Genomic DNA, 16,879 nt, shown 5'->3' on the forward strand with positions numbered 1-16,879 from the left:
CGCTCAGGAATTGATAAACTTTTGCTGACCCCCGAGCATTAATTATGCATTTGGAAAACGGACATGAACCCATATTAAATCGAATGCATTTGGCTTGTTGATAAATTAATGCGTTTGCCATATTAATATTTTATGCAATTTTGCCTTGATTGTGGCTTCCACATATATTTATTGTGGTTAATTTTGATTTAAATGTGCAGCGCGGAAGGGTGAGGGGCTGTATTTCCCGTTTAGGGGTAGTTCCATGCCCTTCGGACTGGATTGCGAAGGGGAAATGCTGCCATGTTGCCAGGGAATGTGGCCCTTTTTCGGAGTAAATGTTGAGATGGCGGCGAATACTTTTTGAAAAGTGCGCGCGAATCTTGTTTTTCCATAGCAAAATTATTCATTTTTTATGACTAGTCCAGGGTGAGGTAATTACAATTACTGTTTTAATTAAAAGTATATTTATTTTTTTCAATACTCTCAATGCTGGGAAATTGGTCTGACCGTAATCAGAATTTAAATTGCGTAAGCTACAATCTGCAAATAATTTACGAGAATACCTATTCCAGCCATTGTTCCGTTTCATTAATATTAATACAACATTTTACAGGCCATTGACTACTTATTTAATTGTAATTTGCGCAATTCCGCATTCACCGAACAGCACACTGATGCGGCTTAATAAATGCAATATTTAATCGCGATGCTGAAATTAACAGTTCGAGGCTCCTGGACCAATTTCAATTTAGCGGCCAGCATATGAAACATAAATAAATTATCGTTGCCACGTCACTCGCCTATTTCATTAAGTTGTATTATAAGTGAATGCAAACAATTATGAACTTATGAGATAATTAACTGCAAAAACAAAGTCATTTGCATAAGTAAGTCAATAAGCGTCGAGTAATTATAAATTATAACGGATTTCGCTTTGTTTATCTTATGTAATCAGCTTTACGTGCTTAAATAATTAACATTGAATATGTTTTAATTAATTATGTGTGCGAACTAACGGAAAACTATTTGATGGGCAAGTTAATGAAATCGAGTGGGCTTAATCGACAAACAAGGGCTTTCAAGTATTAAAACATAATGTAAATATAAATATTTTTGGTAGACTTCATACTCTGCAGAATATTTGTGTTACATATTGGTAAGCCAAAGTACGTGCTACAAAATTTTTTTATATCCTAACAAGGACACCAAAAGGGAGGAACCTAATAATCCCTTAAACACCATCGAGCGTTCGTTAACAGAAGCGATATGGGTGCTCATCTATATGAATCTCTTGAGCGAACTGGCACCGAAGGGTGTCCAAAGACCCCATCTACATGCCTCGGGAACTACCCCCTTCCCATCCCATTCCCATCTCCACCTCCGATCCGATGGCACAGACTGTATTAATGCGCTTCATATGTCAGCAGGGGCCATTCATCATCATTATGCTGATGCCAACTGGATGGCTGGCTGCTTGGATGCTCGTTTGGGCCAAACAAGCCAACATACCAAAACATACCCGTAGTTTATGAGAGGAGCTCATCAGAGCAGCCAGAGAAATGAGTTTGATACAAGCCTGTTTGCTGGGAAAGAAAAAGTTTAAATAACTTTTACCCGGTTTCATGTCACAGCATTTAAAATGTACAAACGTTTGCCTCTGTCTGGCGGAGTGTGTATGCAAATTGATGCCGGGGAAAGGGGCAGGAGAAAGTCTGGCCTGTGCTGGAAAAAAGGGAAAAAAAACCAAAAACCCAACTTACTGCCTGTTGTTATGTGAATGCTCTTGTTGTTGGCCTTGTTATCAAAACGTTCTCGCTTAAACTTTATTAGTTTGACATGTGTGCTTTAAGCATTTTAGGCACGTTTGATGAAACGTAATCAAACAAGCCGCAGAACATTTTTGTCCTCTGTGGATTGTGTACCCCTTAATGGAAGAGTTTAGGGTATATCACATAAAAATATACTTCAGTTCAGAAACGTAGTCAATCTCAGAGTTTATGATAGCAATAAAAGGGCGACTTAATTTGATTAGTAATTATCTATGGTTACCAAAAATTATCTGAGTATACGGTATTTCTCGTAATGCAATAACCATAAGCTTACTGATAGATTTTAAAAATTGTTCTTCGATTTTATTTTGGTTACATCCCTAACGATAGATTTTAAGGGCTCATCGTTATAAACTGTCGATCTCATATTGTACGTCAGCTTTAAAAGCTTCCCTTTCTTCGTAAAATGTCTTGACTGTATAAATTTAAAAGGTAATTATCTGTCTTAAAAATAATTATCTGAATATATTAAACAACTACCTTAACAAGTGCCACCACTGAAAAATTACTTCACATTTTTCTTAGATATTTTAAATTGGGTATCTTTAAGTTGGGGCGCTAGAGCGATTTCTTTTTCTGTTTTTTTATCAACCTAGCCAGATTATCGCATATTTAGAGGAATTTAAGAAGTAAAGAGCAATCTCGGTCTCCTTAAGAGCACTTGTGCTAATACTTGTCGCAAGTTACAACTTGTAAGTAAATGTAGCTTTACTAGAGCGCAGACTGATGCAAAACTTTTCTTGGCGACATGTGAATCCTTTGTGTCCCTGTTCCTATCCCAGACCCCGTCCCCCAAACTCCGATCCCGATTCTGATCCTGATGCCATGGCAATAGTTAAGGCTTAGCCACTTCGCAGTGTGTCGTCGTCGCTCGCTGAACATTTTAATCGGCAGGAAATGATGTGAAAAACTTTTTAATCCCTTTAAATGCCAACTTTTCAATGCGAGTTGAAGTGCAGAACGTTAAAGCGATGCCATCCGGGCCGGAAAAGGGCTTAAAGCCAGCAAAAGTCGTGAAACTTAATTATCCACCCCAGCCAACACCCACAGTCACTCAGGTGTGAGGCCGGAGTTAATTTAAATGCTCCTTAAAGGTGTATTTATTGGAGGCATTTGACTTTTGAGCAGAGAGATTTAGTGCTTTGCGGATCTTTGATGATAAATAAAATTTGCAGCTGCCTAAATCAGGAACTTACACACTTACCGCCCACCTGCAAACATATATGGGTATATTCCCATGTATATTCCTGCCGATAAGCACCTGCATATTCATAATTCAGATAAGTGTCGCTTTTCGGCCAAAAGCAACCCCACATCCGCCCAGCGGAGCATTAGAGCAACCCAAATTCATGCAAATTACGTTAAAATGGAGGTGGTGCTCGAAGGCAAAACTGTGGAAGGGACTAGTACTAGTGCACCTGAAAATTGTGTGTTTCCCTGCTCGGGCATAAATGTGTGTAAAATAATATTTTTGCACATTCTACGCCTTAAAACCATAAAATTGCATAATTTATAAATTTGAATATCTCACACATGAAAGTGGGCTGAGCCAGGCCAACAAAGGGTCCAAAAAGTGGTATGAATTTATATGGGCTTGGCTTGGTAGAGAAAAAGAGCAGGGAAATCGGAGGAAAATAGGATGAAAATAGGCAAATAGGCAGAGTCAAACGTTATTGCTTCGACCGAGCATTTCAAACACAATTTAGCCAGCTGAAAAACGAGAAGAGACAGAACCATTTTTGTTTCAGGTCAGTCAGCAGAATTTGTGGTCGAGCACATGAGCAAAGTAATTTGGGTTTGAAATTTAAAATGTTATAAATGCCCTCCTCCGTTTCGCCCAGGACAATAACAAGACAGGCCAATATTTATTTAAAATTGAGAATTCCCTGTGACTTATTCAAATCGAAATCCCATTGACAGTTGATGCTGATTTCTTGATTACACGCCACACACTGAGACCCACAACAACGTTCGAGAGTGAAATAATAATTTCTGATTTATGGCTTACCAAAACAGTCCGCTTCAGTCCGTACTGTTTGCCAATTTAATTGATTTTTGGCCTGCAACTCAAATTTGTGGCATTTCTTTCTAATAATTTTCCAGTACTTGCGGTTGCACTTTGGGGGCGTTGCCGGGCCAACTTTGCGACTGCTCCCCGCCCTGTGAACTTCCATGTTTATTTTTATCGCACTTCCTTGACGCGTCGAGTTTCAAAGTTTTGCGAACAGACAACTGCGAGGGTTTGGTTTCCACCAGCAGCTAGTAGCTATAGTAAGTACATACCACACGTGTAAACACACATGAGTTTGATTTTTGTAAAGTGCTATGTGAAAGTTGCCAGGCGGCAAGGTGGTAACCTCGACATGTTTATGAGCGTCTAAACTACAGAGTTCATGGACTGCCGCAGCTAGTAAATTGATAAAAGTTTCAGTCCTTTCCGCGTGCATAAATGATAGCCAGCAGTCAGGACTCGAGGAATTTTCCCTATCGATGGGGTGTAATTTTCAGGTGCTCAACAGCTTAATCGATTTGGGGATAACCGTAACAAATTAAGGCCCAAACTCATTTCACAAATGGAAATCTTTAAGTGCTTGTTTCTTATCTATGGCCTGTCATTTACAGCTCCTTATAGATGTAAATAATAATTATTATTTACTGCAGCCCTATCCTGGTTAGACGTGACAACGGATTCGTTTCATTTAATAATGTCGACACACATTTCGGGGGGTAAATTATACAAATACCTCGAATGCCCGGGAACCTTAATTGTCCGACGGTCATCAACTTGTGGCTGACTGCCAATGTCCAGATAAAATGTATGTGGCAAACTATTGTCTCGGCGTTCTGGGCACTCCGTTGAGTTGCCTCGACCCTCGACCCCCAACCCTCGACCCTCGAGTGCGTGCTACCGCAAGTATTTAAAATTGTTTTGGTAAGTGCTGGTTTACACCCAGTAACCCAACCCACTTTTGGCTGTCAGCATTTGGCAGCAGGTGATAAAAGTTCAAAGTCATGTAAGCCACGTGGTCGAATGGTGGGGGTTGGGGTCATGGGTCCCCCTTCTCGAGGGTCTGAATCTGCTTTATATTTGAATTTTCCCATCGCTTGCACGCAACTCGAGTGTCAGGACAACAAAATGGATTTCATCCTGTAGACTCGCTTCATTTTTCAACTCGTTCAACTTGGCGGCTTGTGAAGTTGAAACGTTTCAAGACAAGAGCAAACAGACTGCGCTTTTCTGAACCCGGCTTCCTCTCACCTTCCCTAGGATTAAGTCAATTGTCGGTATCCGTGTTTTTGTTTTACACATTGAGAGAAAATATATCGAGTGGTTTTTTATTATCATTCCATGTTAAAGAAATATTTGTATTAAAAAAATCGATCTATATATGAAAGTAACTTTTTTATATAGATACTCGTACATTTGATACAAAAGACCAAGTTAAAATTACATTCAAGTAAAGTTTTGCCCACTGTAACAATGTCAGCGAACTAAAAGCGTTTCCCTTATATGACTCCCTTTTTTCCAAGACGGTAGTACTTTCCAGATGCACTTGCAGACAATGCATATCGTGGATGAGAACCTCAGATTGGTTCGCAATGGAACGGGATGCATCCACTGACGCCTCATCTTGGTGAAATCCTTCCGCTGGATAATGTTGTCGCTGTCACGATCGAAGATGGAGAAAATCACATCGGTTAGATGTTCGGAGAGTTTCACGCCGGTCACCACATATGAGATGTGTCGCAGCGTTTTCGGTGAGATATGTGCCCCGGTGAAGTAGTAAAAGGCCAGCTCATTATCCATAACACCCACATCCTGCACAAAGCGAAAAAAGGCCAAGAATTCCTCCCGACTTATACCACGACCCATGTTTCCAAACTTTTTCTTGACCCTCTTCAGGGTTTCGCGTGTTTCGGTACGGGAACTTCTGAAGCCCAACACCGCCTTGGCAAAGTCCAGTTCGGAAATCACAGTTCTGGGGATCACAAATCGGAATGTATGCCAAAGTTTTGGAACCTAAAATCTACATTTACCTGGAATCCTTCAAAAGATTCTCGAACTGCTGTGTATGGATCTCAGTGTGCAACTCTTGCAAGAACTCCAGAAAGTCATTTGCACCCATTGTTCTACTCAATCGCGAACCAAAGAGATATTTTTTCAGGTGGGAGTTCATCACGGAGGCTTCGCCCTGGGTGATTGCCATAAGAATGGTTTCCATGTCCTCGATTGTCACGTTCCCATCACCATTCGCATCGAACAGCTTGAAACTGATCCTAACGTTTCGCTCCGGAATGGACAGCAGGATGGTCAGTAGCACATAGTCACTGTAGGTAAGCAAGCCCCGCCTCTCGATCTTTAAGAAGATGCTGTCCTCCCTGACATCCGGCTGCCATTTTTTGGCCGCCTTCTCATCGAGAATGTGGAACTTGTCCAGGCCCAAATGCTCTGGCTGTCTGACTCCTGGCTGAATGGATCTCAGGAAATCGGAGGCAGTCATGTACAGTTCCCATTTACCAGATTTGTTTCTCATTTTTATGGTGGCAAAGTAGCGGAAAATCTTCGTGGGATGGGAGAACAGTCTGAGGCGGTTTTCATATTGCCTGATGGTGTAATCACGGAACGAAGCTCGATGCGAACTTATAGGGCGCTTCCTCGGCATCGAAATTTTGTGTTTTATAACATCTTGATCAGAGGAGGCTTGCAAAACGAAAGGACAGGTCCATGTCCAGTTATCCCCACTGCTGTCACTGAATAAGTGCGAGAAAATTCCAGAAATAGAACGGGCCGAAAGGAAAACCAATGGCCAAAAGCGCGTCATATTCGGCCGTTTGAAGCTACCATAAACAGAAGAAAACCACGAATGATCGAACTTCAAATTTAGCTAGTGGTGCGGTGAAAACGATTTGGGTTTGCTCAAAATTTGGGTCAATTTTTCCTCTCCTTTTTAGTTTTTCTTTGCAGCCAACTCAAACTGATTGATGTTGCCAGGCCTCTTGCTGATTTTTCCGCACTCCCCTTGGACCACACACACACACCCGATGGAAAGCATTAAAAGTAATCAGCAGCGCAAATGTTTGCACTACAGAAATTCTGGTGGTGATGGTGCACGGTTCTTGGACTTTATAAGGCCCCAGGGAAATTTGCAAACAATAAACTGGGCTGGGCGGTGAAGGGGAAAAAGTTTGCTTCGATTTGTGGATTTCCTCTAATTCCTGCACTGGATTTCTATGCATTTATGGTCGGTCAGTCGGCAATTTTGCCTGCCATTGTACTGAGGTGCTCGAAATATCTGAGAAAGTTGCCCCCAACTTCTTATTCTTGGTCGGGGTGCGACTGTGAAGCCCTCTCGTCGGCAAGTTTCGTTTTCGAGGGCTCTCGTTGGTTCGCAAAACTTTCGATGGGTCTTCAAGTCCAGCATTTGGCTAATAAAAAATGGCTAGGACGTGTGAAATGTGTATAGTTCCAGGAAAAAAAAAATTAATAAAACATATATGAGCAAATGAGTTATGTAAAATGGTTTCTAGTTTTAACAAAGCCTATAAGGCAACTAATTTTTGAATTTTGTGTTTACTAATATTGGCTTCAGAAAACACAAAAGATTTCACCATAATTACAAAATTAATCTTTTGTTGAACGCATAATAATTTCGTCCTTCATTTAATTTACAGTAATTACAATATTATTTTCATTTAACTACCCACAAACTACAAAATCCTTTGTTCTAACCTATTTAAACTGTCTTAAATGGAATTATTGTAAAACAAATTTTCATGTTCAAAAGCTGAATAAGTGTTTGTTTAAGTTAGCTTCACTTGCTGAACAGCTGTTTGTCGACAATATAAATTATTCGTTTTATTAAATTCGCATAATGCTGCTGTAAATAGATTTTATTTAATCAAAATTGTAAATCATCTTAAAATATTTTGTATAATTAAATATTAAAACGGTAAACCAATTCTAGTAATATAATTATAGCCATGGCTGCCAAATGTCTTTGAATCTAATATTCTTGTTGTTCTGGTTTGAGAAAAAACCGAAATGACAATATGTAGCTGATTTTGTATTGCTCCATAACAATATCGTTTCACAAGCTGCATTTTTGTAAACGCTGATTGACAAACGGATTGATTTCGATGCCACGTCCCGAATGTTAATTTAGACATGGTGTTTGACACTTGATTAAAGCCTGACTGTTGCCGTAGAAAAGTCCGTGCTGCTCCACTTTGCTCACGTAGGCCCATGGAAATTCCCAGGTGACGGGGGATGGATTGTGGGTGGTGTTATAAGGGAGATGGGTGAAAGGGAACGTGGCCAACCAGGTGAATAATGCCCGCCGTGGCACTTAAGCTGGGCCAAAAGTTTAGGCTTCCCTTTTGTCAAATGGCTGTCAACCCGAAGCTCAATCCTTTTGTCCGTTTCGTTGGCCTTTCATTCTGGCATTCGGGTATCCTGGTGTCCTGGCATTCTGGCATTGTGGCATTTGCATATTGTGTGTGTGCCCGCCCCACATAAACAACAATCAGAGCATTAACAAAGGTGGCGCCAATGCCAAAGCCACAGCGAAAGCCAGTCGAGCATTTGGGCGCTGCCGAAAATTAAGTTAAACAAAAAACAGCCGCAGTCGCAGTGCAGTGAAAGTCAAACGGAAACGGATACGCCCCCAGGCGGAATGACAGAAATTGTCACGTTTCTGCCCTTTGAGTGTGGGTGACAAATAAGACACCCCCCACACACATACAGGTTTATTGCTTTGATTTAACATCAATTGTAAACTGCTTGCGTTTGTGATTTGTCATGTGTCACAACCTGAAAATGAAAATGGGAAAGTGGAATAAGGTGGATGGGAAATGGCATGGTGTTGCCTACTTAAATGCGCGCAAAATTAATCTACTACTTTGCGCGATGCTTCGCCTATGCACAGAAACAAATATCTTTGCAAATTGCAAACAAATTGATAAGAAATATGTACCTTAATTTAACTCAAAAATTTAAACTATAAATCAAAAAAAATGTTTAGATAGAAAATGCTTGCGAAAAAATCTGAAAATTTTATATTTCTTTAGAATAAATTTATAAAAATTTCCTCAACTTCTAAATTTATTATTGCTTTTATTTTTAAAGTCATAATTAAAATTCATTAAAAGTCTAAATTATCATTTCAAAATTATGAACGAAAAGGATCTAAATAAATATATACATTTATTATTATTTGTTATAATAAAAGCCGAAAAATATTATATTTCGCATGAAACAATTTTTAAAAAAATCCTAAAAACTGGATAAAGTTACTATATCTTTTTTTCAGTGCTTTATCATTCGATCTGAATTGGGGTAATTATTTTCCCGTGCTAAATCCCCGATGCCTTGCATATGCAAATTGCGAAACCGCTTTCGCTATTTGGCGGATTTGTCATGACCACTTGACACACACAGACTTCCCTTTCAGAACTGACAGCATATGCGGCATATGCCAAATGCAGTGAGGGAAACTTTCGGTTTCACCCACTCACTTTTATCGAACTGCTGCACAGTAACGGCTTTCCAATCGGCTGAGCGGAAAAGCCGGGAAATCGGTCGAGGAGTTGTCTTTCCATCGGCGACTTTCATTTTCCCCCTTTTGTTGCCGCATTGCATTTCTTTCACTTGCCTGCCTCCCAAGACTTTTAATTTTATAAATTGTCTCGCACATGTGCGATTGGGAGGGCGAAGGCGAGGGCTTTCCTTTGTCGCCGGGCTGCCATTGTCGTCAGCTTAAGATTTTGATAAGCCATTGAAAAGTGTGTCTATAAGCACTCGAGCATTCAAGTGTCGTTCGCTTTGTTTGCCTTAACTATAAATGGCTTAATAACAGATTTCACAGCGACAGCTGATGTCTTCAGCTTGAGTTTCCTGCTTTTCCTCCTTTTCAATTCTTTTCTTTATTTTTTATAATTTTCTGCACTCTCCCACTTCACTCCTCTTACCATAATTTGTTTGCGTTTGCATGTCGATGGAAAAGGAGAATTATTGAAATTTGAGTGGACTTCAAAGCGATTGCAAAAATCGAATTAGAACGCAGCGCGAAAGTGGAAAAAAGACAATGTAAAAGGACTCTTGGCCATGGAGCGTGAATTATGTGATTTATGGCGGCGGCTTGTTTGCCAAACGCTTCGCAATTACATAAGCACTCCCATTCTGCCCTCTTATCGGATGTAACGACAAAAAACAACCCTCCGAAATAGGCGTAAAATATGAAATAATATTCGCAGGCTATCGTATGTTAACTGCGTTTGCAAATATGTTTGCCAAGAAACTTTTCGCGAGGGTTCCTCCTGGGGGTCACTCTGCTCAATGGCAGGGTATTCGCAAACCTACATCATCCATATGCTGGTTGGAATTTTATTTTTTGGCAAATTTGTTGCCTCAATGGACACACAGCGTACTTCCGCCTTCTCCCGGAGCTCATTCTTGGTTTTTTTTCCTCGTGTTTGGTTGTTGTTTTGTGCTCGGTTCCCGGGTAATAATTCTAGATTTATGAAAATTGTTTTTCCGTTAATGTTTGCCATGTTTTCGACGTTTTTATGTTGCCGCTCCAAGATGAAATTTACCCGAATGCACAGGCACACATACTCAGCATAGAATCTGTTTCATTCGGTGAAGTATATATACAGAGGTGGTCAAAATTATAGCACTAGGTTTTGATTATATTGTTTTAAGAACAATTTATTACTTATTTAAAAAAAAATAAAATTTTTGTTTTTTATTGGTTATTACTTAAATAACATTTGTTTTTATATAAAAAAGGATAACCAGTTAAATTCAGAGTGCTATCATATTCCACCTCAGCTGTCTGCATGAGATTGTAAGCATTGTATTTGAAGAAGGACATGTTGCTGGAGCGAGAGGTCCACATTCCTGGCTGTGGAATGTGATCCCCGCAATTTTCGGCCATTTCCATTACGGTCCTGCACTCCAACTCCTCCTCCGACTTTTTCCGGGTGGATGTGAAAGTTTTCGCCCAGACGCAGTTTGCAAATTTCAAAATTTGATTTCTGTATCCCACGAAAGGGTTGTTCGGCATTTGATTAAATTTCCACCAGACCCCCTGACATTGTCATAAATCTTTCACGACTTTCAGAGGGCGTTTTACTAAGAGGGTGGTGCCTCGGGAATTGCTGCATACGTAGCTGGGTTTTATGGTGCGTGTGCAGTTAGGAGAAAGTGCGTGGTAATGAGCCTGCGTCCTGCAAATCCTCCGCTGATAAATGGCCAAAGGACCTGCCGAACTAGGAGTGCCTTTGAGCCCCAGCACCTGCCGTTGAAATCTCTGTCCTGGCCGCTAATTAACAATTAACTTACCCGGACAAAGGCAAATAAGCCACAAACAGCAACTGCATCGCATAGCCCACAGTCGTTGCAATTATTTTTGCATGCAAATAATTATTTGTGCAAATAAACAAATGCAATCAAATGTAAATTGATAATTATGCAAGGATTGTGGCTGGTAATTATGCCCAAGTCTGGTTGTGATTGCGATTGCAGGCCGTTGAATCCGCAAGATACAAACATACAGTCTGCTGTCTGGTCCATTTCAATTAGGGACCTGCTTTAAGTTTTTACTTAAACCCCACCGAGGACTCTTCCTGTGGCCAGCAATTTGGACCGCAATCTGTTTATAGTGTCAATTGTGAAAGTGAATTTATCTAAATCTACTTTTCCTGCAGCAGCAGCAGCAGCAGAGTAAGTTCATTGGCCAAATGCAAATGTAACGAGCGGCATTTGCATACATCGAACTACCCAAGGATCGACTGGTTTTTCCCCAGTAGTATTTTTTTTTGTTGCCCCCTTTATCCTGCTCTATTTCACCCATTGAGAGTGTGTGTGTTCTAGTGGCTGGAGACAAACAGATATCGATTTTGTTTCGGTGTGAGTGCGTTTCCTGCTAGTTTTGCACTTCCGCTTCCGTTGTTTGGTAAATTTGCAATATCCTTTCGTTGTGGCCAGCCTCGAGAATAGTTGGCCCGGCACCATCTTCTCGTTTTGCGGCCGAGAGGCCAAGGCAAGTCCCATTAATACCGCCCATTGACTGTTGACTATTTTTGCATCTTTGAGCCTTTGACGGGTCAGTTTGTTTTCTGCCGGTCATTCGACTCCCTTTCGAGTCAAGCTCTATTTCAGCTACATCTACTAGTTTTCCCCGTTCCCCAACTGGAAATGCTCAATATTGCCATATACAAACAGAGTTTTTCTTGCCTCCGGCACGCCCCGAAAATGTCATTTCACATTCTCACTTGCCGGGCGGCCAACAGGCGAACAAACACTTTGCATATTTTAACCTTAAGCGGATTTTGCGTTTGCAAATCAGCTAAAATTTGCTACCCCCACCGAGGGCTTTTGTTTCCAAAGGAGTGCAACGGCTGCTGTTGCTTCTGGTGTTGCAGCATACTTCATTGTCTGATGGCAAACCGCAGAGGGTGATGCAGCAGTTTGCTTCCTGCTGCAAGAGGCAGGCAGCTGTTGCCCCTTTTTGGACTTTTTGGAGACCCCCGACTTTCCAGCTGCCTTTTGGTACGCTTTATAAACTGAAAGAAATTACCATTGCTATAGAACCAAATAAAAAAGAGATAGAAAGAGGTCAAAAGGAATTTAATATCAAAGCATTCGCTAGCCAGTGATTATAAAATATTATATTTATTTAAAACTAATTAACCTCTTTGTACAACATAAAGATAGGTGATAGAAAACTGTAGAGATGTAAAGAGTATAAAAAGAAGAACATTTGTGTGATGGAATTTTATATTGTAGAACGTTGATGATCTGTGATCTGTACGTACAAGTAACTTGGTGGCGTGTTTGTGTGATTTATCTCCTGATATAAAAAATTTTCTTTGATAATTTGAATCTTATTCGAATTGGGTTCTTTTAAATATAATAGAACCCTTTTATTTTTCAGTGCCCTTGCATTTCGGTCCCAAGGAACCCTAATCGCCTGTGTCTTGGTTTTTGGAGGTTCATTTGCCCGACGGGCTTGGGTTTTGGGTGGGTGCACCTTGTTAAATTTTGCATTGGATTCCCATCTCCCGGGTTGGCTGCAAGTCGCCTCCATGTCTCGCACGTTCGACGGCTGCGTTTATATTTATGCAGTTTACGTGTCAGTCGGTCCAGGTAAGTTCCTTCCCAAGTCCCTTCTTTTCGCTGTCTTTTTCTGTTTCTGGGTCGGTGTGTGCAACAGCATTTGTCATATTTGGCATGATGGTAACTACTTCCGTGTGTTGTGTGCTGTGTGCCAACCCGCTTAGCTTTCCCCCACGCCAACTAAAGCCAGTGCATTACCTTCGATTGCTCACGTCGCCCCAGAAAATGTTGATTTCTGGCGACCTGAAAACATATATATCCACGGAGCAAAGTCGTCTGGCAAATTAAATTTAAACAGTTGCGACGTGCAAAGTTGCTGTGCGCCAGGGATGAACATTTTATCGAAACTTTGTTAGTTTAAAAATTGGTTGAATTTTAGCTATAAAGAAATGCATTTTGATTTTTCCTAAGATTTCTTAAGCTTTATTTGCTTCACTTATAAATTATTCTACTTGGTTTTCTTGTGGGATTTGAAAATGTCAACATGAATACTTTAGTAGGCTTAAAAATGTTCGCAGATGACAAAATATAAATTGACTAAAATGACTGCTCATTATTTCTTATCTTATTTTATTTTTCCGTATAGGGAAGAACCTTTTTCGGAATAACTTGGCTTTTTCATATATATTTTCCATGTAAGGAAGAACCGTTTCCGGAATATCATACCTTAAATAATTAAGCCAAACAAATACATATTATCAGCATTGTTTGTTATCTTAATTTATTTTTGGTGTAGAGAAGATCCTATTCCGCAAGTGCATCACTTATTAAACAGAATAAATTAGGCAGGCTCACCGCTAATTTGTATAGGTGACACGGCCGCAGCGCAGATAAATTTCCAGGGCGGCCATTAGTGGTGCCGTCTATCAGTCGCCATTAATAACATTCAAGATCCAAGATGCACATGCGGCTTTCAGAGGGGGCAAGTATTCGGGATTGGGCTGCAGCTGCAGCTGAAGCTGAAGCTGAAGCTCCCAGCAAGTTGCTCCCAAATTGCACTTGGCACTTTGCGGCACAAACAGAAATTGGCCCTACCAATAACATTGGGTTTAAGCCGAGCCCGGCCTGTTGACTCCGGATTGCCTTGGCTGCCTTGGCCGTTGCTGCTCAAATGGCTAAACCAACAGACAGCTGGCAGATGGAGGCCCGGGATTACCCGGGATCTGCTCCTCGGGGCGTGTTTTGACCAGGCCATCATTATGGCCCATCTGTGGGCGTTTACTGGGTCCTGGGCCGCAGCCCCCCCTTCCCCCCTTTGTGTGTTTGAATAGCGGGCGTTTGTCGGCTGGTTGGTTTTCGATTGGTCAACTGAATGCGGAAGAAATATTTGCAATTATTTATTAATTTCATTTTGGAACCGCTTACCAGCCGCCCTGCCTGTCATACCAATGCCATGCACTTAAATATTTGATTGAACATTTAAATATTATTTAAATTAATTTTGCAAGTTTACCTTTACTGCATTGTTTGCATTCGGCGAGCTTATCGGGGGCGTTTGGGGCTATTTGCCAGGACATTGGCAATTCAATACACAATTGCCCCAACCATGCATAATTTATTTAGTGGTTTATTGCGCTGTGGTTGGCTGTAAATGGTATATGCACTCCTGTCAGAGGACGGCGACGACTGCCGCACCCATTCGGTGTACAATATAATCATTATGATACGACCGCAATTTTCAATAAAGAGATTTTTGGCATGTCGATCAATCATAAAGGCATTCAACATGGCTTCATTTCTGGAAAATTGTTGCTGTTTCTCCCCTTCGCCCACTGAACTCTTGAATTGCATTCGCCTTAATTATTTCTCCCATTTTTTTTGCTGCTCCCCCAAAAATTCAGGTGAGTGCAGAAACATGCAATTAGTGCCAAAGCCAACTGAGGCAAGAAGATGGCCAATGGCTAGTGTGTGGGCCGAAATGCGATCAAGTACATACGAACGTACACACAGTGCACACTCACGGCCCAACGAAATAAACTAAAGTGCCAGTGAGTTTTGGGCCCGTACACCAGCTGCTTTTTGAATTTCGGTATTTAGCTTTTAGCGCCTAAAACTATGCTTTAGTGGTCAAGTGGAACAAACAACAGAATCCAGCAGCACGGGGCCAGACTGCAAAAATCCCTAGAAAACCAAGGCCAGAGTGGTGCTGGATCCAGTGGAGTGGGTGGGTGGTTTGCCGGAGGTCAGAGTGGCGGCACAGGTGGTTTGGGGGCCCAGGCAGGCTAATGGAGGGCCCACGTCTGGTCATTTGCAACATGGTTTATGTGCTGGACAATGCTTTTTGCACTCAATGAGGGCCTGTACATGGCCATGTGTTCGGGGTCCCTGCACCACCGGTATGATTTACAGCTATGCAGCTTAAATATTAAATAAATGAATAAAATATGCGGTGTCGAGACTGTTGCTGCTGCTCCCACTTATGTGACTTCCCCATCTTTTTTGCTTTATTTTTATGATCATCTCTTGCATTGAAAAAGGGGTTTTATCTTAAGCTAAAGTAAAAAATGTCATTTGATCTTTGTTTTAAGAAAAAGGAACAAAGTAGGTATAAGTTCAGTTTTAAACAGCTTAAAATACGATAGAATTGGTAGTTTGAAATAAGCTTTATTTCTTTTGAAAACTATAATTCCTAGAAAATAATTAAAAATACATGTTTTTTGATTTTAAGATAAATATTCAATATTTCCCTATGCGTTTATTATTTTCTTATTCAGAATTCGTATTGATTTAGGTAAAGACATTTTCAGGCTTTTAGTATATATTAAAACTTAAATTCTACTCCTCTGGAAAGTATATCTTACACTTTTGCCCATCGGCGTTATATGTATTTCTATGCAAACGAGCAGTGAAGTGCACATTAAACTGCAAATAAACGATTTCGCCGATGAAGCCGAAAAAAGTGCAATGGAAAATGGCAGACACGAGGAGCAAGGACACTTGACTGGGCGATTATTTTTTGGCCAGCTGGCAGGAGGAGAAGAAGGAAAAGCCTTAAAGGAAAAGAAATTCCCTCGATTGCTTGGCGCGTGCTTTTTGAATGGTGCAAGCCAAGAATGTCTACCTGTTCGTCTGGCGCCTTATTCCTGCCCTTAATTGCAGCTTCGATTTGTTGATTTCGGCCGAAGATGGGAGGGGAAAGGGTAGGGAGGGCAACTTCCTGCCGATTTGCAGCGATTGAAAAATTAATTTGCAACTAATTGACTTTCGGGCACTCAGATGTCTAATTTACGATCCATGCAGGAGGGCCATGGTCCTCACATCACATCCCAACCCGACGAGTCCTGGCCGGTACAAGAAATGAAGAGCTCTGAGAAACGGTCAGCATTTCGGCAGGACTCAACTCTCACTCGGCAATGGCAGCGTTCCATTTCCGTTAGTCTGCCGGCGTGTTAATTGCATTTGCGTGTTGCAGACTTGGCCAGCGAAAGGGTTTTGTTATCGGGGGTCGGCACTGCGACTTCTGCAGCCAGTGGCAACAGCAAACAAGGTTGTAAATGCCAGTTGGCAGTCAGCGGGGACACAGACACTGGCTAAAGTGACTTCCGCTCGCACACACACTCGCCCAGGACACACCCCACCCTTAAACACACATCCAAACACACACGGTTTGAGCCGCAGACACATGAGTTGGTCTGTCAACGAGAGGGCTCATTTACTTGGTCCATCATTGTCTCCAGCAGCGATGGAAAATTAGCCGATTTTCAGCTTAATCTGGCTTCTTTTAAAAGCCCAGTTTAGAAAATATTCCTTAATATATCTCCTTAAAAAATGAAACTGAAATTTGTATAACTTTATCAAAGTTAATATAAAGAGAATAGAGGGTATACGTTGACAGGTAGGATTTTGAGTAAGTGATTTTCTCAGCGAAACTGTACTTTGTGTGTGGACAGAGGGGTGACTGAGCATCAGCAGAGAAGTGACAGAGCAGTTTCCTATCCCGCGGGCCGCC

The 16,879-nt window shown here is 41.2% G+C and overlaps 1 protein-coding gene across 1 annotated transcript; it reads right to left on the reverse strand.

Moving 5' to 3' along the window:
- Positions 1-5,213: 5,213 nt before the first annotated feature.
- LOC119559154 (calcium uptake protein 1 homolog, mitochondrial) lies at positions 5,214-6,819 on the reverse strand. Its single transcript, XM_037872226.1, has 2 exons — positions 5,850-6,819; positions 5,214-5,791 (listed from the first exon to the last, which is right to left on the reverse strand). Exons 1-2 carry the CDS (start codon positions 6,632-6,634, stop codon positions 5,296-5,298), a joined length of 1,281 nt encoding a protein of 426 aa, XP_037728154.1. The 5' UTR covers positions 6,635-6,819; the 3' UTR covers positions 5,214-5,295.
- Between the last annotated feature and the right edge of the window lie 10,060 nt (positions 6,820-16,879).

This window comes from Drosophila subpulchrella, chromosome 3R (genome assembly GCF_014743375.2).
Source record: "Drosophila subpulchrella strain 33 F10 #4 breed RU33 chromosome 3R, RU_Dsub_v1.1 Primary Assembly, whole genome shotgun sequence".
Lineage (NCBI taxonomy): Eukaryota > Metazoa > Arthropoda > Insecta > Diptera > Drosophilidae > Drosophila > Drosophila subpulchrella.

Coding starts and splice junctions, on each gene's coding strand:
- LOC119559154 (XM_037872226.1), bottom strand. CDS start 6,634: ATGACGCGCTTTTGGCCATTGGTTTTCCTTTCGGCCCGTTCTATTTCT. Junction 5,792..5,849: donor AATCTTTTGAAGGATTCCAG/GTAAATGTAGAT, acceptor TGTGATCCCCAG/AACTGTGATTTCCGAACTGG.